Raw genomic sequence first — 20,093 nt, forward strand, 5'->3', positions numbered from 1 at the left:
GGGGTGGTCTTTGTGGAAGCGGGGGGGGGGGGGGGCCGCCTGCCCTGTGCTGTGTGCCAAATGGTTCCTCCCTCCCCGAGGCCCCTTTATAACTGAGATAAGTTTCATTTAACGTTTTGCCCTTTGATGTTACTGTTTATTTATCCTTAGTTCCTCTAAAACAGCTGGAAAGATGGCGGCCGTTAACCCGGGCCTGTCACTGGAAGAAGCCCGGCAACTGCCGCCCTGTTCGGTGCAAACGCGGGACCGGGAGCTTCTTATTGGACGAGTTGAGGCCTAAACTGGGTGTTTCTGAAGCCTCCCCGCCGGCTCCATCGCCGCTAACCGACTGCGGATGCAACTCACTCGTACTGCGCCTGCTCCAAACACTCTTCGGTACCGCGCTGTTGCAGGACAAGAAACTCGCATCACTCTGAACTAAATAAGTTGTCTAGAGAGAGATCGAACCCAGAACTTTAACACCACACTTTGATCAACTGAGCTAACCAGCCAGTACATTTTAAGTGAGGTTGTCAGAGTCAATCTACCTTTGCCTTCCACATTTATATATTCAAAATACCCATGAAATGTGTTCTTTGTAGTGGAGAAAGTTGATGAGGATAGTGGTCTTCTTTGGCCTCCTTATCTCGAGAGACAATGGATACGCGCCTGGAGGTGGTCAGTGGTTTGTGAAGCAGCGCCTGGAGTGGCTATAAAGGCCAATTCTAGAGTGACAGACTCTTCCACAGGTGCTGCAGAAAAATTTGTTTGTTGGGGCTATTACACAGTTGGCTCTCCCCTTGCGCTTTTGTCTTTTTTTCCTGCCAACTGCTAGGTCTCTTCGACTCGCCACACTTTAGCCCTGCCTTTATGGCTGCCCGCCAGCTCTGGTGAACGCTGGCAACTGACTCCCACGACTTGTGATCAATGCCACAGGACTTCATGTCACGTATGCAGACGTCTTTAAAGTGGAGACATGGACGGCCGGTGGGCCTGACACCAGTGGCGAGCTCGCTGTACAATGTGTCTTTGGGGATCCTGCCATCTTCCATGCGGCTCACATGGCCAAGCCATCTCGAGCGCCGCTGACTCAGTAGTGTGTATAAGCTGGGGATGTTGGCCGCCTCGAGGACTTCTGTGTTAGAGATGCGGTCCTGCCACCTGATGCCAAGGATTCTCCAGAGATGGCGAAGATGGAATGAATTGAGACGTCGCTCTTGGCTGACATACGTTGTCCAGGCCTCGCTGCCGTAGAGCAAGGTACTGAGGACACAGGCTTGATGCACTCGGACTTTTGTGTTCTGTGTCAGTGCGCCATTTTCCCACACTCTCTTGGCCAGTGTGGACATAGCAGTGGAAGCCTTTCCCATGCGCTTGTTGATTTCTGCATCTAGAGACAGGTTACTGGTGATAGTTGAGCCTAGGTAGGTGAACTCTTGAACCACTTCCAGAGCGTGGTCGCCAATATTGATGGATGGAGCATTTCTGACGTCCTGCCCCATGATGTTCGTTTTCTTGAGGCTGATGGTTAGGTCAAATTCATTGCAAGCAGCCGCAAACCTGTCGATGAGACTCTGCAGACACTCTTCATTGTGAGATGTTAAAGCAGCATCGTCAGCAAAGAGGAGTTCCCTGATGAGGACTTTCCGTACTTTGGACTTTGCTCTTAGACGGGCAAGGTTGAACAACCTGCTCCCTGATCTTGTGTGGAGGAAAATTCCTTCTTCAGAGGATTTGAACGCATGTGAAAGCAGCAGGGAGAAGAAAATCCCAAAAAGTGTGGGTGCGAGAACACAGCCCTGTTTCACACCACTCAGGATAGGAAAGGGCTCTGAGGAGGAGCCATGTTGAATTGTGCCTTTCATATTGTCATGGAATGAGGTGATGATACTTAGTAGCTTTGGTGGACATCCAATCTTTTCTAGTAGTCTGAAGAGACCACGTCTGCTGACGGGGTCAAAGGCTTTGGTGAGATCAATGAAAGCAATGTAGAGGGGCATCTGTTGTTCACGGCATTTCTCCTGTATCTGACGAAGGGAGAAAGGCATGTCAACGGTCGATCTCTCTGCACGAAAGCCACACTGTGCCTCAGGGTAGACGCGCTCGGCCAGCTTCTGGAGCCTGTTTAGAGCGACTCGAGCAAAGACTTTCCCCACTATGCTGAGCAGGGAGATTCCATGGTAGTTGTTGCAGTCACCACGGTCACCTTTGTTTTTATAGAGGGTGATGATATTGGCATCGCGCATGTCCTGAGGTACTGCTCCCTCGTCCCAGCACAGGCATAGCAGTTCATGTAGTGCTGAGAGTATAGCAGGCTTGGCACTCTTGATTACCCATGAAATAATGCTGTCCTTCCCAGGGGCTTTTCCGCTGGCTAGAGAATCAATGGCATCACTGAGTTCCGATTTTGTTGGTTGTATGTCCAGCTCATCCATGACTGGTAGAGGCTGGGCTGCATTGAGGGCAGTCTCAGTGACAACATTCTCCCTGGAGTACAGTTCTAGGTAATGCTCAACCCAGCGGTCCATTTGTTTGCGTTGGTCAGTGATTATGTCCCCTGATTTAGATTTGAGGGGGGCGATCTTCTTGATGGTTGGCCCAAGAGCTCTCTTAATGCCATCATACATTCCTCTGATGTTTCCGGTGTCTGAGGCCAGCTGAATATGACTGCATAGGTGTTGCCAGTAGTCGTTTGCGCAGCACCTGGCTGTTCTTTGTGCAGTGCTTCTGGCTGCTTTAAGTGCTACGGATGTTAACTCGCTGGGGGCTTTCTTGTAGTTCAACAGTGCAATGCGCTTAGCAGCTATGACAGGTTCCAGCTCTTCATTATGAGATTGAAACCAGTCTGCATTTCTCTTTGCACTTTTGCCGTGGGTGGTCAAAGCTGACTCATAGATGGCGTCTCTGATGTCGGCCCACTTGGTCTCAGCATCCCCTGTGGGAGTGTTTTGAAGGGCTGTTACAAGTGAATTTAGAAATTTTTCTAACAGCTGTGGATGAGAAATTCTGCTCGTGTTGATGCGCGGGTGCTTCTGCTTGGAGATGATGCAACTTCTTTGGTCTGAGTCTAACTTTGCTGCACACCAGGGAGTGGTCGGTGTCACAGTCCGCACTGTGGAAGCTGCGTGTGATTTGAACACTGTTTAAGGCGGCTCGCCTTGTGACGATGAGGTCTAGCTGGTGCCAATGACGCAATCTTGGGTGCCTCCATGAAACCTGGTGACAGGGTTTAGTGTGAAAGAACGAGTTGGTGATGCAGAGGTTATGATAGGTACACAACTCAAGCAGTCTCTGCCCGTTCTCATTCATCCTTCCAATGCCACTGCGTCCAAGGCAGGAGGGCCATGAGTCATGGTCGGCCCCAACCCTTGCATTAAAGTCCCCCAGCAGGAATAGGTGTTCGGTGTTGGGGATGCTGCTAATGATGTTATGGAGTTCCTCGTAGAACTGGTCTTTAGCTTCATGTGGGGAGCAGAGTGTTGGAGCATAGATGCTGAGTAGGTGTACTGGGCCAGAGGTGGTGAGCAGTCGGATGGACAGTATGCGTTCCAAGCCATTTGAGGGAGGCTCTATCATGCTGAGCAAGGAGTTTCTGATGGTGAAGCCCACTCCATGCTGTCTTGGTTCTTCAGGATCCCTGCCCTGCCAGAAGAAGGTATCGTCTTGCTCTGCTCGAGATCCACTCGCGGGGAGGCATGTCTCCTGAAGTGCTGCAATGTCTACATTGAGTCTACTGAGCTCGTTGTTAATGATGGCAGTCTTCCGAGAATCGTTGATTTGTGTAAGGTCTTCCGACAGGCCAGGACACATAGTTCTGACGTTCCAGCTTGCAAAGCGAAGGGCTGGTACCTTCTTTCCTTTTTCGTTTTGTTTGGTGCTGTGTTGCAGTCCACCTTTCGGGCAATGACCCTGAGCTCCAAGCACCCATTGAAGCAGGTAGACTGTGGCGGGACAGAACCTTATTGACCGGGGGCTGCCCGGTTTGAGGCGGGCGGTAGCTGTCCAGTGAGATGCGATGACCTCTCCCACCAACAAAGGCAGCCCGTGGCGCCCAGTTTCTACGCCAGTTTAGCTGGACTTATAACTCGTAACTGCTGCCTTCCGTGTTGTTTCAGTCGTTGTGAGGCAACTATGGAGTGACCTCTCCATGGCGCATGCCTGGGCGAATGTATGGAGGTTGAGAGTTGCCCAATCGTCAAAACCCCCCTCTCGGCCTTTCTGGTGGGGTCCAAAGGAGTGAGGATAGTGGTAGTGTGATTGATATTGTGTACATGGATTTTCAAAAGGCATTTGGTGAAGTAACACGTAATCGACTTGTTAGAAACATTAAAGTTGATGGAATGAAAGGACCAGTGGCAGCCTGGAGTAAAGGCCTGCTCGGGTCTGTAAATGAGACCCGACCTGAGCTCGACAGAACCCCATCTGAGCCAGCCCCGACTCCTTCCATTTTTTCCCGGGCCTGACCCAACCCAACCATCAGTTAACCTACCTTCAATTTTTCACTTTATTCCTTACCTTCACAAGCTTAAAATCTTTTTCTTTGGCCTCCTTATCTCGAAAGACAATGGGTAAGCACCTGGAGGTGGTCAGTGGATTGTGAAGCAGCGCCTGGAGTGGCGATAAAGGCCAATTCTAGAGTGACAGGCTCTTCCACAGGTGCTGCAGATAAAATTGGTTGTCGGGGCTGTTACACAGTTGGCTCTCCCCTCGCGCTTCTGTCTTTTTTCCTGCCAACTGCTAAGTCTCTTCGACTCGCCACGCTTTAGCCCCGCCTCTATGGTTGCCTGCCAGCTCTGGCGATCGCTAGGAACTGACTCCCACGACTTGTGATCAATGTCACAGGACTTCATGTTGCGTTTGCAGACGTCTTTAAAGCGGAGACATGGACGGCCGGTGGGTCTGGTACCAGTGACGAGCTCGCTGTACAATGTGTCCTTGGGGATCCTGCCATCTTCCATGCGGCTCACATGGCCAAGCCATCTCAGGCGCCGCTGGCTCAGTAGGGTGTATATGCAGGGGATGTTGGCCACCTCGAGGACTTCTGTGTTGGAGTTACGGTTCTGCCACCTGATGTCAAGGATTCTCCGGAGGCAGCGAAGATGGAATGAATTGAGACGTCGCTCTTGGCTGACGTACATTGTCCAGGCCTCGCTGCCATAGAGCAAGATACTGAGGACACAGGCTTGATACACTTGGACTTTTGTGTTCTGTGTCAGTGCGCCATTTTCCCACACTCTCTTGGCCTGTCTGGACATCGCAGAGGAAGCCTTTCCCATGTGCTTGTTTAATTCTGCATCGAGAGACAGGTTACTGGTGATAGTTGAGCCTAGGTAGGTAGCTTAAAATAACTGTAGCAAAACCACCTTTACAGTCCAAAAAGTAAATTAACATTAAATTCACTTACCTGAGGTGGTGATAGAGCGTTTCCAATTTGGCTCGGCCCGGCCCGATCCGACCCGAGCCCGAATGCTGGTCCCGAAAGTGCAGTCCCGACCCGACACGTTGTCGCATCGGGTAGCAGGCCTTTAGCATGGAGACATAATTGCTGAGGGACAGAAAACAGAGAGTTGCCATTGCTGTATCCAGAGCTTTCAGCTGTTTCTTGATGTCACGTGGGGTGAATATAATTCTCTGAAGTCTGGTATCTGCGATAATGAGGGCCTCAGGAGAAGGACCAAGTGGATCATCCACTCGGCACTTCAGGCTGAAGATTGTTGCAAATACTTCAGCCTGGTCTTTCACACTGTGCTACTGGGTTCCACCCATCATTGAAAATGGGGATGTTCATGGAGACTCAGCCACTGGTTAGTTATTCATTAGTTGATGTTTAACAGCAAATGTGAATTCTTCTTCATACTTAATTGAACAGGTTTTGAAAGTGTTTCGATCCACATTTGAAACAAAGAGCTTGCATAGGTGAGGCAAATGCAACAAGCACTACACTACCGAAACATTGCACTATGAATGCTCATAGGAACCTGCCTGGAATGTTAAACTGTGCAGTTGTGCTGCAGTGCAGGAGTTTGTTTTGCAGAAGTAGAATTCCAGTGCTATATTTTGGAAGGCTCGAGACAAATTGATCCAGCAACGGAATCATAGAAGGACACAGCAAGGCCATTCAGCCCATTCATTGTGCCTATACTAGCTTTTTCAAAGACCTGTCCAATGAGTCCCATTTCCCTGATCTTTTTCCATAGCCCTGCAATTTTTCCATTTCAAGCAATTATCCAAATCCCTTTTCAAAACTGTGAGTTAAGAAAAATAATATTGAAAGAGGTGCAGGAGCTGCTGCAGTGTCAATGCACAGTGTACCTTCATTGACAAAGATTCTCTTCCCCAATGACACCAAGAGCTGGACTTGGGATTCGTGGACAGATTAACATGTTTTCAAAAAATATTTATACCTCTAATACATTCACATTCAAGTATTTTAATTGTTTCTTCTGATCAATCAAGTCCATATTTTGCTGAGTCACTACTTAGAGTCATACAGTTATACAGCACAGAAACAGGCCTTTTGGCACACCGTGTCTGTGCCGGCCATCAAGCACCTATCTAGTCTAATCCCATTTTCCAGCACTTGGCCCATAGCCTTGTGTGCTATGGTGTTTCAGGTGCTCATCTAAATACTTACTAAATGTTGTGAGGGTTCCTGCCTCTACCACCCCTTCAGGCACTGTGTTCCAGATTCCAATCATCCTCAAATCCCCTCTAAATCTCCTGCCCCTTACCTTAAATCTATGCCCCCTGGTTATTGACACCTCTGCTAAGGGAAAAAGTTTCTTCCTATCCATGCCCCTCATAATTTTGTATACCTCAATCAGGTTCCCCGCCCCCCCCAGCCTTCTCTGTTCTAAGGAAAACAACCCTAGCCTATCCAGTCTCTCTTCATAGCTGAAATGCTCCAGCCCAGGCAACATCCTGGTGAATCTCCCCTGCACCCTCTCCAGTGCAATCACATCCTTCTTATCGTGTGGCGACCAGAACTGTACACTACTCCAGCTGTGGCCTAACTAGCGATTTATGCAGCTCCATCATAATCTCCCCTTCTCTTATATTCTATGCCTCGGCTAATAAAGGCAAGTATCCCATATGCCTTCCTAACCACCTTATCTACCTGTGCTGCTGCCTTCAGTGATCTATGGACAAGTACACCAAGGTCCCTCTGACCCTCTGTACTTCCTAGGGTCCTACCATCCATTGTATATTCCCTTGCCTTGTTAGTCCTCCCAAAACGTATCACCTCACACTTCTCAGGATTAAATTCCATTTGCCACTGCTCTGCCCATCTTACCAGTCCATCTATATCGTCCTGTAATCTAAGGCTTTCCTCCTCACTATTTACGACACCACCAATTTTCGTGTCATCTGTGAACTTACTGATCATACCTCCTATATTCATGTCTAAATCATTAATGTACACTACAAACAGCAAGGGTCCCAGCACCGATCCCTGCGGTAGACCATTGGTCACAGGCTTCCAATTGCAAAAACAACCCTCTGCCTCCTGCCATTAAGCCATTTTTGGATCCAATTTGCCAAATTGCCCTGGATCTCATGGGCTCTTACCTTCTTAATCAATCTCCCAAGTGGGACCTTATCGAAAGCCTTACTGAAGTCCATGTAGACTACATCAACTGCTTTACCCTCATCTAAACATCCAGTTACCTACTCGAAAAATTCAATCAAGTTTGTTAGACATGATCTCCCCTGACAAAGCCACGCTGACGATCCTTGATTAATCTCTGCCTCTCCAAGTGGAGATTAATCCTGTCCCTCAGAATTTATTCCAATAGTTATCCTCCCATTGATGTTAGACTCACCAGCCTGTAATTACCTGGTTTATCCCTGCTACCCTTCTTGAATAATGGTATCACATTCGCTGTCCTGCAGTCCTCTGGCACCTGCCCTGTGGAAAACCATCCCAACTTCTCCAATCTATCCATGTAACTGAGGTTCCTCATCCCTCCAACCATTCTGGTGAATCTTTTCTGCACTCTCTCTAATGCCTTCACATCTTCTCTAAGTGTGGCGCCTAGAAGTGGACATGAAGGTGCAAAATTTGGATTTATTTTGGAGTGCCAGTCAGGACCAGCAGCTAGGCTGCTGAAGCATACACAGACAATCACAGCCTTACATGACAGCTAAAAAAAAATTGTACAAAGTGCTCAGCAAAAAATTTGCAATTAGGAAATGGGCAACACACAAACAATGCATAATAAAATCTAATTAAAAAATGGGGAAGGCCAGTGTCACATCATCTGATGGTCCCAGACCACGTCAATTCACCCCCATAAACCGGTTATGCAGAATACACACACATTCTTTACTGTCTCCGGAGGGACAGTACCAAGTCTCTGCATTACAGGAACACAATTATCAGCCCACCGGAGGCCATTGTGCTGTGGCATTTGCCTACTTAATACCATTAAGTTGTAACTGATAATGAAAACATGTATAAACTGTGCTCATTTGGACTTTGGTGGAGAAGCTCCCTGCATGCATAAAGACACCACTTGACTATTGCAACTGGACTCAGAGTGTTGAAATTTTATAACAGAGTATTTCTTGGACCTTTCAATTGGTGTAGTCGGCAGGATACAAAGGACGCAGGACACCAACGGGGAACCGGGACAAGTCACAGTGTGAGTACATTTCTATTCATCCTAAATCCGACTCCGTCCCAGCCCAGGAAGTGTCAGGTGCCCAGTGTATTCAAAACCTAGACTCCAGGCAATAGTCCAAGGGGTGGTAAGGGTGGGGTAGAAATGCTTGTATTATAGATTGTTACAATTACATTCAGTATTAGTCGCAAGTAATGAGTTTGGTCCAAGGGGACCCAGGTAAAACCGTACTGCTGACGACAACTATACCCTGACCGTCTTACCCAGAGATGGCCAGTAGTGAGGAACTCGAGTTGATACCGGAGGGATCCCTGACACGGCATTTGGCTGGCAAAAATAAGAAATTGATAGACAAAGATGATAAAGCATGGATCCTAATGTTCAGACAACACATAGAGTTAAGTCAGAGGGTAAATAAAATGCTGGCCGATAAACCCCAAAATGAAGAGTTAGAATGGACAAAAAATGTCATGTCAGTTTTGCCGGCACTAATACAGCCACCAGTGGCTCCGCAAAAAACAGGGAAAGGTGCTCAGATTGAAAGATAATGGTTGAAGGAAGTTAATCGGAAGATTCACATGGTAGGTTCTAAAACACTGTGTGAACAGTAAAAGAAAACTTTGTGTGTATGTGAGTTGGTTCAGTTTTCTGTTTGTATGTTTTATTTGAGTGTCCTGCTTGATTTTGTGTGTCTGTGCTCTAGTGTTCAGTGGATGTTGGAAGTCTTAAAATCTATCGTGCTGTGCTCTTGTGCTGAGAGAGAGAGAGAGAGAGAGTGTGACTCATGTCTCTGATTTCTCTGAGTTTGCAAGCCAGTGTCTGTGTCACTTAAAGGTTGTTTAACCCCTTGTGATCTGTTTTTGTATGTGATTTCAAAACAGTTGGTTGTTTAATGTGTTTCAAGAGTTTTTTTAATGGATGTAAGTGAGAAAGAAGTTATGATAACATGGATATTGAACTGTAAAAAAAAAAGATTGTTTCATTGTTCTAGGAGAGATATAGGGGGTTCTCTCCCCTGCTGTGTAAGACTGCTGTCAGGTTTAAATTTTGTCTGAAGTAGTACTGCGAAAATTCACCTTTGACTTGAGTTCCTACTTACAGTTGCTTCAAAGGGGACCTTGAAGAAAGAAGACCTGAGGAGCCAGAACTTAAGTTACTTTCTTTTGTTTCTTTGTAAAACGTGTGCTATGTTAATTGATTTAAGTTGATAAAGTTTACAGTGTGTGCATGGAGAATGCAAGTGGGAAGCTTCCAGTGAGAGAATGTGTGTGTAATAAAGGTTTGGTGTGGAGGATGTATGTTTTAAGTTTGTTTTCTGAAATTGTGATTTTGTAGTCTTAAGTTTTACTACTTTTGGGTTAAAGAGGATTTCACAATGGGAATTGTGACCTTGTTAAAGGGGGACAGTAATGGAAATAAGCATATGTTCGAAGTTATAAATTCCAGTTGGAATTTCTGATCAAAATTTCAATTCATATGGAATTTTGTTTTGTCCAACATGTAGGGATTTTTATTCAGAACAGAAATTTACAAATGCGAGTTAGAGATTGGGGGAAAAAAACACACGCTCAAACTGTATGTTTTAAGCTCAGACTGTGGGACGAACAAAGGATCATTTGTCAAAAGGAATTTAAAGGGTGAAATGAGACAATGTGGAAAAATGTTTTTTTTAATAAAAGGGTTTTAATTTTGGAAAAGGGAGTTTCCTTTGTTTAAAGGCAAGACCCAGTGAGCAGGGCGGTGAGAAGGAGTAGCCGGACACCCCGATCCAGGGTGCCCTGGACACCTCATCGCACACCGACCCCGAACCGCAAAACTAAGTCTGACCTGTGGAGGGAAGACCCCTCACAGAGCAGTGCTATTTTATTTTATTTTCCTTTCCTGCAGAAGCAAAGTCGAGCCAGGAACACAAGACAGGACGTACCCTGTGGCTCAGTGTGATGATAATCCTGATTAGAGCAGGACAGATGGATCGAGGGTGAATCAAGATGTCTTTCACTTACGGGTGAAAGCTGTCCTGGTGAAGACGACGTGGGAATGACAGATACACGGCATTGGACCCTAAGGCCCAAACACGCAGAGCTGACTACAACGGTGGACCCCCGGACCGATGCCACCACTCTATCACCGGACACAACAACATCCCAGAGACTATCTTGCCCAGACATGAACCCTGGGCCACGAAATGGACTGGTACTGTAGACAGGCGGTGAAGCGTTATATGATAATGTTAAACATGAAATTGTACCGGTAATTGTGAAATTGACAGGGATACAAATGCCCGAGTATTACAGTAATCAAGCATCTTTATGAAGATTATACAAATGATTAAGTAAGGCTGTGATTAATCAGACGGCTGATGCCACGGGCACCACTAGATTTAGGGGACATGCTGCTTTCCACCGCCAGAAGAGAGGGTTAGTTAACAATGTACTGACAGGGGTGAACACTGGGAGCTCTCTGGTAAACTCTCCTGATATTCAACAAATGGACTCTAAGGTTACGAATCTTAAGGGGATCATAAGACAACTGCTCTTAAGAACGGAGAGGGGCAGTGAAACGGCAGCGGCCCGAGGGAGCAAGAGTGTGGCATCCCTATTAGAAAGCGTACATGTTATAGAGACCCATGCTAAGACCACCAATCGCTTAATAGAAAGGGAGGAACGACAAGAGGACAATACCCAAAAAGGCCAGCTGCGCCACGCTTAGGGCCAGTGGATGGTTGGGCAACTAAGACACGATCTGGCCCAGATCCAAAGGGGGGAGGTACCAGACTGGATCAACAGTACCCCATTGAAATTGGCTCTTCCCCAGTTCATAATTCTTACTCTGGATTGTTCCTTATCCTTTTCCATTGCCAAACTAAACCATATGATACAATGATCATTGTTCCCTAATTGTTCCCCAACTGACACTTAATCCATTTGGTCCACCTCATTCCCAGGAACCAGGTCTAGCAGTGCCTCCTTTCTCATTGGACTGGAAACATACTGCTGTAGAAAATTTTCCTGAACATACGCCAGGAACTCTTGCCCCTCTCTGCCCTTTACACTACTATATTTGGATAATTAAATCCCCCATTATAACCACTCTATAGGTTTTGCACCTTTCTGTAATTTCCTTCAAAATTTGTTCTTGTACATCTTTCCCACTGGTTGCTGACCTATAGTCAACACAGAGCAATGTAATTGCACCTTTTTTGTTCCTTAGCTGTAGCCAATTAGATTCTGTCCTTGACCACTCTGGGACATCCACACTCTCCAGCACTGCAATGTTCTCCTTCATCAAAACTGCCACCCCTGCCCCTTTCCTCCCTTTCCTATCATAAGAACATAGGAAATAGGAGCAGGAGTAGGCCATTTGGCCCCTCGAGCCTGCTCCACCATTCAATTAAATCATGGCTGATCTTCTACCTCAATGTCATTCTCCTGCACTATCCCCATATCCCTTGATGTCTTTAATATCTAGAAATCTATTGATCTCTGTCTTGAATGTACTCAATGACTGAGCCTCTACAGCCCTCGCGGGTAGAGAATTCCAAAGATTCACAACCCTTTGAATGACAGAATTCCTCCTCATCTCAGGCCTACCTCTTATTTTATGATTACAGAGTCACAGAGGCCATTCAGCCCATTGTGTCCGCACTGGCTCTCCGAAAAAGCAATTCACTCAGTTCCCTTCCCCTACCTTCTCCCTGTAACCCTGCACATTCTTCCTTTTCATATAACAGTCTAATTCCCTTTTGAATGTTTCAATTGAACCTGGCTCCACTACTCTCAGGCAGCGCATTCCAGACCTTAACCACTCACACCCATTCTTTTAAATCTGTGCCTTCTCATTCTCGATCCTTTCACGAGTGGGAACAGTTTCTCCCTATCTATTCCATCCAGATCTCTCATGATTTTGAATACCTCTATCAAATCACCTCTCAGCCTTCTCTTCTCCAAGAAAAACAGTCCCAATTTCTCCAATCTATCTTCATAACTGAAACTCCTCATTCCTGGAATCATTCTCGTGAATGCACTGCCTGGGAGGGTGGTCGAGGCCGGTTGCCTCACATCCTTTAAAAAGTACCTGGATGAGCACTTGGCGCATCATAACATTCAAGGCTATGGGCCAAGTGCTGGCAAATGGGATTAGGTAGACAGGTCAGGTGTCTTTAATGCATCGGTGCAGACTCGATGGGCCGAAGGGCCTCTTCAGCGCTGTATTATTCTGTGATTCTGTGAATCTTTTCTGTACTCTCTCCAATACCCTCAAATCTTTCCTAAAATGCGGCACCAAGAACTGGATGCAATACTCCAGCTGAAGTGAACTAGTGTCTTATACAAGTTCAACATAACTTCCTTGCTCTTGTACTCCATGCTCCTATTAATAAAGCCCAGGATACCGTGTGCTTTATTAACTGCTCTCTCAACCTGTCCTTCTACCTTCAATGACTAATGCACATATACACCCAGGTCCCTCTGCTCCTGCATCCCCTTTAGAATTGTACCCTTTATTTTATATTGTCTCTCCATTTAAATACATTTAAGGCTGTGTCATAGGAATGTTTTTTTCTCCTGTAAAAACAAAGGTGTGCTGTGTACCTTTGAGGCTGAGAGAAGCTTTTATATTCTCTGGGCACAGTGTGTGCAAGCAGCACGCCTGTTTCCTAAGGCAACAGCAGGAGAGAGAAGATCACATGCCATATTGTATCAGTTGACAGTGTGTAAAGCCTGGCTAGATCTTTGAACTGCCAGACCTGCGAATTGTGCTCCTTGAAGGAAGGAAGGATTTGTATCTCTCAGCAGAAAATCTATATTGGCCTACAGGCTGTGTTTGCCTGAAGAGGAAAAAACCCCTGAAGGAATCTTTGTATTGTTGGAAATAGCAAATTCCTTTTCACTTTCAATCTCTAGGCAGTCTCTGCCTCAGGAGTGACTTTCTGTTGCCTTTTTATGTTTCTGGGAGTTCTGGAATTCTCAGTAAAGTTTCGACTGATAGACTGCCAATTTAAAAGTCCAAATAGACCTGTTGCTATACTCCTTGTTGAAAGTACTGTGTGACGCCTGCTATAGTTGAAGTACTTTGAACTCCTATCCATTACAACTGTTCATCAAATGCGCCTGGACTCTTCGAGGGGCATCTGACTATTCAACACTGGGACACCCCATCAACTGGGAACATAACTCACCAGGACTTACAACCAGCTATTTATTTTATTCCTAAGTAATAGCTCTAATTTTAAACATCATTTTGAAACTGGTTAACCGTTGGGTTTTGAATGTATGTGTGTGTGCATAAGGGAGGAGGAATAAGAGGTTATAAGGTCTTTAGACATAGATTTATCTCAATATTGTTTAAGATTTAGTTTATTAATAAATAGTTAATTTGTTGTTGTTTAAAGATACCTGGTATGGTGCGTTTTATTTTGGGGGTTACTAAGGTGTTTAATTTGGCTAATTTTCGGTAGGTGGGAAACTTTAATAATATGCTGTGACCTGTGGAGTAATGGGACTGAATTGACAGTGCATTACTCCCACCTCGGTCATAACATGTTAATTGGGGGCTTGATTGTCTGGGATCCAAATCCAACTGCAATTATGTGAATTATAAGGGGAGTAATAATTTGAAGAAAAATAAAAGGAACCAGGTTTCTTGTATAATAAGGCAAAGGCTATACTGTCAGAATGGCATTAGCAGTGGCTGCAGAGTTTTTGGGAAAAGAGAACGTTTCTCTCAGTGGCTTGAAAACTTAAACCAAGATTAAACTAAAAGATCTGAGAGCGCAATCAGGTGCTAAAAAAGCAGAGATATTTGATGTAATAGTCCAACATTTAAAGTTGGAACAAGAAGATAGTAAGTCAGAGAGTGAAGCAGTGGAATTAGCCAACATTCAGTTACAGTTGAGGCAACTGGAGCTTCAACAGGAAAAAGAAAAAGCAATAGCAATAAGAAAACTTGAACTTCAGAGTGAAAGAGTAGAGAGGGAGTTTAGGTTAAAAGAGATGGAATTAAGACAAAGAGGTAGTCTTGACTCCAGGGAAAATTCTGGTCAGGAAGAATCTGAACTCAGCCCAGGACCCAGTGAAAAGCTGTTTAAATTCATACAAGCTCTTCTTAAGTTTGAGAAAAGGGACATAGAGGCATTTTTCATATCTTTTGAAAAAATAGCCAAACAAATGAAATGGCCAAAGGAAAGCTGGTCACTTTATGCAAAGCAGATTGATGGACAGAGCTCATGACGTTTATGCCATGCTTTCTGAAGAGGCTTCTGCAGATTATGTGATGACAAAAAAGGCTATTCTCACTGCATATGAGTTAGTCCCTGAAGCTTACCATCAGAAGTTTCGGAACTAACAGAGATTGGCTGCAGAATTTGAGAGGGTGAAGCAAATTAATTTTGACCTTTGGATACTGGCATCAAAGGTGGAAACCACATACGAGAACCTTACAGAATTGATTTTCTTGGAAGAGTTTAAAAATTCAATCCCTTCGGTAGTGAGAACTCATGTAGATAAGCTGAAAGTTTTAAAAGCTAGGCAAGCAGCGGAAATTGCTGTTGAGTCCTTAATCAATTTTGTATGCTTCAATGAGATCACCTCTCATTTTCCGAAACTATCCTCATAGGACAATCTCAGGGATCAGTTACAGTGCAGAAGGAGGACATTCGGCCCATCGTGTCCACACAACGTCTCCAAAAGAGCAATTCCTTCAGTTCCATTCCCGACTTCTCTCCATAACCCTGTACATTCTTCCTTTTCATATATAAAATCTAATTCCCTTTTGAATGCTTCCTGGTGAACCTTCATTGCACTCCCTTGATGGCAATATCCTTCCTTAGGTAAGGAGAACAAAACTGTACACAATACAACAGCACAAGAAATAGGGGCAGGAGTAGACCAGATGGCCCATCGAGCCTGCTCTGCCATTCAAAACTATCATGGCTGATCTTAGGATTCAATTCCACTTTCCTGCCTGCTCACCATTTCCCTTGATTCCCTGATAGACCAAAAATCTATCTTTCCAGCCTTAAATGTATTCAACGATGGAGCATCCACAACCCTCTGGGGTAGGATTCCAAAGATTCACAATGCTTTGAGTGAAGTCATTTCTCCTCATCGCCATCCTAAATGATCTGCCCCTTATCCTGAGACTGTGTCCCTGTGTTTTAGATTCCCTGATCAGCGGAAATAATCTCTCAATGTCTATCCTATCCAGCCTTATAGAATCTTATATGTTTCAACAAGATCACCTCTCATTCTTCTAAAGTCCAGAGAATACCAGCCCAATTTACTTAGCCTCTCGTCAAAGACCAACCTCCTCATCCCACAGAATTGTTACAGTGCAAAAGGAGGCCATTCGGTCCATCATGTCTGCACTAGCTCTCCGAAAGTGCAATTCCCTCAGTTCCATTCCCATGCCTCTTCCTGTAACCCTGCACACTCTTCCTTTTCATCTCACTGTATAATTCCTTTTTGAATGTTTCACTTGAACCTGCCTCCACCACGTTCTCAGCAGCGAATTCCAGACCTTAACCACTCGCTGTATGAAAAAGTTCTTCCTCATGCCACTTTTGCTTCTCTTACCAAATACTTTAAATCTGTGCACTCTTGTTCTCGATCCTTTCATGAGTGGGAACAGTTTCTCTCTATCAACTCTGTCCAGACCCTTCATGATTTTGAATACCTCCATCAAATCACTTCTCAGACTTCTCTTCTCCAAGGAAAACGGTCCTAACTTCTATCAATCTACTTTCATAACTGAAATTCCTCATCCCTGGAACCATTCTGGAAATCTTTTCTGCACTTTCTCCAGTGCCCTCATGTATTTCCTAAAGTGAAGTGCCCAGAACTCGGCGCAATACTCCAGCTGAGGCCGAACTAGTGTCTTATATGCCCCTATTAATAAAACCCAGGATACAGTATGCTTTATTAACCGCTCTCTCAACATGACCTGCTATCTTCAACAAATTATGCACATATACATCTAGGTCCCTCTGCTCCTGCACCCTCTTTAGAATCATACCCTTTATTCTATATTGCTCCTCCATAATCTTCCTACCAAAATGAGTCACTTCACATCTCTCTACATTGAACTTCATCTGCCACCTGTCTGCCCATTCCACCAACTAGTCGATTTCCTTTTGAAGTTCTGCGCTATTCTCCTCACAGTTCACAATGCTTCCCAGTTTCGTATCATCTGCAAACTTTGAAATTTTGCCATGTACACCAAGGTTTAGGTCATTCATATATATTAGGAAAAGCAAGGGTCCCAACACTGATCCCTGGGGAACTCCACTACAAACCTTCCTCCAGCCCGAAAAACATCCATTAACCACTACTCTTTGGTTCCTGTCACTCAGCCAATTTCGTATCCATGTTGCTACCGTTTCTTTTATTCCATGAGCTACAAGTTTTCTCACAAGTCTGTTGTGTGGCACTGTATCAAAAGCCTTTTGAAAGTCCATGTACACCACTGCATTGTCCTCATCAACCCTCTCTGTTACCTCCTTAAAAAACTCTAGCAAGTTAGTTAAACATGATTTTCCCTTAAGAAATCCATGCTGTCTTTCCTTAATTAACTCTCATTTGTACATGTGACTATTGATTTTATCCTAAATTATTTTTTCTAGACGTTTTCCCATCATTGAAGTTAAATTGACTGGCCTGCAGTTGTTGGGTTTACCTTTACACCCTTTTTTGAACAAGGGTGTAATGTTTGCAATTCTCCAGTCCTCTGGCACCACCCCCGAGTCGAAGAAAAACTGAAAAATTATGGTCAATGCCTCTGCGATTTGCACCCTCACTTCCTTCAGTATCCTTGGATGCATCTCATCTGGTCCTGGTGCTTTATCCATTTTAAGTACAGACAGCCTATCTAATGCTTCCTCTTTATAATTTTAAACCCCTCTAGTGTCTGACTTATCTCCTCTTTCAAAATTGCCTGGGTACAGCTTCTTCCTTGCTAAAGACAGATGCAAGTATTCATTTAATACCCGAGCTATGCCCTCTGCCTCCATGTTTAAATCCCCTTTCTGGTCCATAATCGGCCCCACTCCTCCTTTTACCACCCTTTTATTATTTATATGCCTATAGAAAACTTTGGGATTTCCGTTAATGCTAGCTGCCAGTCTCTTCACATGCTCTCCCTTTGCTTCTCTTATTTTCTTTTACACTTCCCCTCTGGACCTTCTATATTCAGCCTGGTTCTCAGCAGTATTTTCTAAATGGCATCTGTCATAAGCACACTTTCCTTTTTTATCCTGATCTTTACCTGGTTTGTCATCCAGAGAGCTCTGGATTTGTTTGCTCTACTTTTTCCCTTTGAGGGAACATACCTTGACTGTGCCCGAACTATCTCTTCTTTGAAGGTAGCCCATTGTTCATCTACTGGTTTTCCTGCCAGCTTTTGACTCCAATTTATTTGCCCCAGCTCCATCCTTACCCCATTGAAGTTGGCCTTCCTCGAGATTGCTCTTTGTCCTTTTCCATAGGAGCAAGCTAGTGAATCTCTGCTGCACTGCCTCCATTGCAAGTATATCCTTTCTTAAATGTGGAGACCAAAACTGAACACAGTATTCCAGATGTACTCTCACCAAAACCCTGTACAATTGTAGCAATACTTGCTTATTTCTGTACTCCAATCCCTTTGCAATAAAGGCCAACATGCCATTTGCCTTCCTAATTCATTGCTGTACCTGCATGTTAACTTTTTGCGTTCCTTGTACAATCACACCAAAGTCTCTTTGAATATGGACACTTACAAGTTACACACCTGTTAAAAAATATTCTATTTTTCTATTCTTATGACCAAAGTGAATAACTTCACACTTCGCTACATTATACTCCATCTGCCATCTTGTTGACCACTCACTTAACCTGTCTATATCTCTTTGCAGCCTCTCTGTGTCTCCCCCCCCCACCCCCCACAGCTTACCTTTCCACCTATCTTTGTAACATCAGCAAACTTAGATACATTACTCTCTGTCTCTTCATCTAAGTCATTAATATAGATTGTACATAGCTGAGGTCCCAGCACTGATCCTTGCGGCACTCCACTATTTACTGCCTGCCAACTTGAAAATGCCCCATTTATGCCCACTCGTTGCTTCAAGTCTGTTAGCAATCATGTATCTATGCTAATATATTATCCCCGATTCCATGAGCCCTTATCTTGCCAATTAACCTTTTGGGCTGAATTTTACGCCACCCCAAAGAGCAGGTCGGTGGTGGGGGTTGGCATAAAATGGAGCGGGAGGCTCCGGGAGGCCTTCCTGACCCACTCCTGCCTCCGCCACCAATTTACGGCCACATAAGGTCCTTTGCCCACCTCCATGCATATTTTATGCGTGGCTGCTTGGGCAGCAGTGGACCAAGAGAAGCATCCCAGGGGGACCCTCATGATGGGGCACCCTGTGCCCTATGGAGGGCTGCCCCCACTACCCAACACGCCCCCTTCCCCCAATCGACCACCCTTGCCTTGCTGGGGCCCGACCGATTACTCCCAGCGAAGCAACCAAAACTTACCTGCCTTCCCGGCTCCCAGGCATCTTCTCTTCATGCTGGGCTGCTTTCCCAGCAGCTGCAACTAAGAGCTGCCGGCCCGCTGATTGGCTGACAGCTCTATTAGGTGCGACTTCCTACCTTAAGCGGGTTGAAGACCCGCCTCACACCAATTGAAGCCCGGGGACCCGCAAAATACGGGTCGGATCCCCAGGAGAGGCGGAAGCGTGTTGGCCACCAACTTTTCAGTCGGTGGCCAGCTCCCATCCGCCAACCGTAAAATTCCAGCCTTTGAATGGCCCCTTATCGAATGCCTTTTGGAAATCTAGGTATACTACATCTACTGGTTCCTCTTTATCTACCCTACTAGTTACATCCTCAAAAAACTCTAATAAATTTGTCAAACAGGATTTCCCTTTCGTAAAACCATGTTGACTTGTTCTAATCATACTGTGCTTTTCTAAGTGCATTGTTAAGACTTCCTTCATAATAGGTTCCAGCATTTTTCTAACGACTGATGTTAGGCTAACTGGCCTGTAGTTTCATTTTGTCTCTCCCCCCCTTCTGGGAAAGCGGTGTAACATTTGCCAACTTCCAATCTGATGGGACCATTCCCGAATCTAATGAATTTTGGAAAGTAATAGCTAGCGTATCCACTATATCTGTAGCTAAGATGTAGGCCATCAGGTCTTGGAGATTTGTCAGATTTTAGTCCCTTAAGTTTCTCCAATATTTTTCTCTGCTGATATGAATTTCCTTAATTTCCTCACTTTTTAGCCTTAGGTTATTGCCTATTTCTGGTATGGAACAATATTCCACTTGCCTTCCTAATTGCTTGCTGCACTGCATTTTAGTTTTCAGTGACTCATGAACAAGGACACCCAGGTCCCTTTGGACATCAACGCTTCCCAATCTGCATTTCTGTTTTTCTACCAAAGTGGATAACTTCACATTTTTCCACATTGTATTCCATCTGCCATGTTCTTTCCCACTCACTTAACCT

The 20,093-nt window shown here is 45.1% G+C and overlaps 1 protein-coding gene across 1 annotated transcript in view; it reads right to left on the bottom strand.

The window, feature by feature from the left end:
* LOC137381549 (zinc finger protein 271-like) overlaps positions 1-20,093 on the bottom strand; it is a 56,588-nt gene that overhangs the window by 18,114 nt on the left and 18,381 nt on the right. Inside the window, exons 5-10 of the mRNA XM_068054245.1 lie at positions 19,115-19,210; positions 11,710-11,922; positions 10,607-10,799; positions 8,867-8,930; positions 8,117-8,123; positions 5,384-5,683 (exon numbers count right to left, since the gene is read on the bottom strand). Coding sequence (XP_067910346.1) covers positions 5,384-5,683; positions 8,117-8,123; positions 8,867-8,930; positions 10,607-10,799; positions 11,710-11,922; positions 19,115-19,210 — 873 coding nt within the window. The remainder of the gene's footprint in view (positions 1-5,383; positions 5,684-8,116; positions 8,124-8,866; positions 8,931-10,606; positions 10,800-11,709; positions 11,923-19,114; positions 19,211-20,093) is intronic.

This window comes from Heterodontus francisci, chromosome 22 (genome assembly GCF_036365525.1).
Source record: "Heterodontus francisci isolate sHetFra1 chromosome 22, sHetFra1.hap1, whole genome shotgun sequence".
In the NCBI taxonomy this organism is placed as follows: Eukaryota; Metazoa; Chordata; class Chondrichthyes; order Heterodontiformes; family Heterodontidae; genus Heterodontus; species Heterodontus francisci.